Source organism: Oryzias melastigma, linkage group LG3 (genome assembly GCF_002922805.2).
Source record: "Oryzias melastigma strain HK-1 linkage group LG3, ASM292280v2, whole genome shotgun sequence".
Taxonomy (NCBI): domain Eukaryota; kingdom Metazoa; phylum Chordata; class Actinopteri; order Beloniformes; family Adrianichthyidae; genus Oryzias; species Oryzias melastigma.
The window spans coordinates 21,460,191-21,460,486 of NC_050514.1; the positions used below are offsets into that span (position 1 = coordinate 21,460,191).

General features: G+C 34.8%; 1 protein-coding gene across 1 annotated transcript in view; it reads left to right on the forward strand.

Moving 5' to 3' along the window:
* dna2 (DNA replication helicase/nuclease 2) overlaps positions 1–296 on the forward strand; it is a 15,318-nt gene that overhangs the window by 9,896 nt on the left and 5,126 nt on the right. The window contains 1 exon segment of the mRNA XM_024295633.2: positions 265–274. Coding sequence (XP_024151401.1) covers positions 265–274 — 10 coding nt within the window.

Sequence of the window (296 nt, forward strand, 5' to 3'; positions counted from 1 at the left end):
TTTTTTTTTAATTTTCTGTTTTCTTTTTTTTCCAATTTCCATTTTTTTTTCAATTTTCAAATTTTCTATTTTTTTAGGAGGGGGTGGGTTACAATGTCTGTTTTACAAGTTTTGAATCAGTTTTGACCCCATAAAGTCATCAGTAGAGCCCCAAAAATGGTCGTAAAAACTTGCATAGCTATGCGTGAACTCAAGAGTTTTCTACACAGAAGCCAGAAATCTACATTTACACATACGTCGCTTTTACAGGCAGTGTGAACGCAGCGCCAGAAGAGGACTTTTGTAAAAGGGATTCT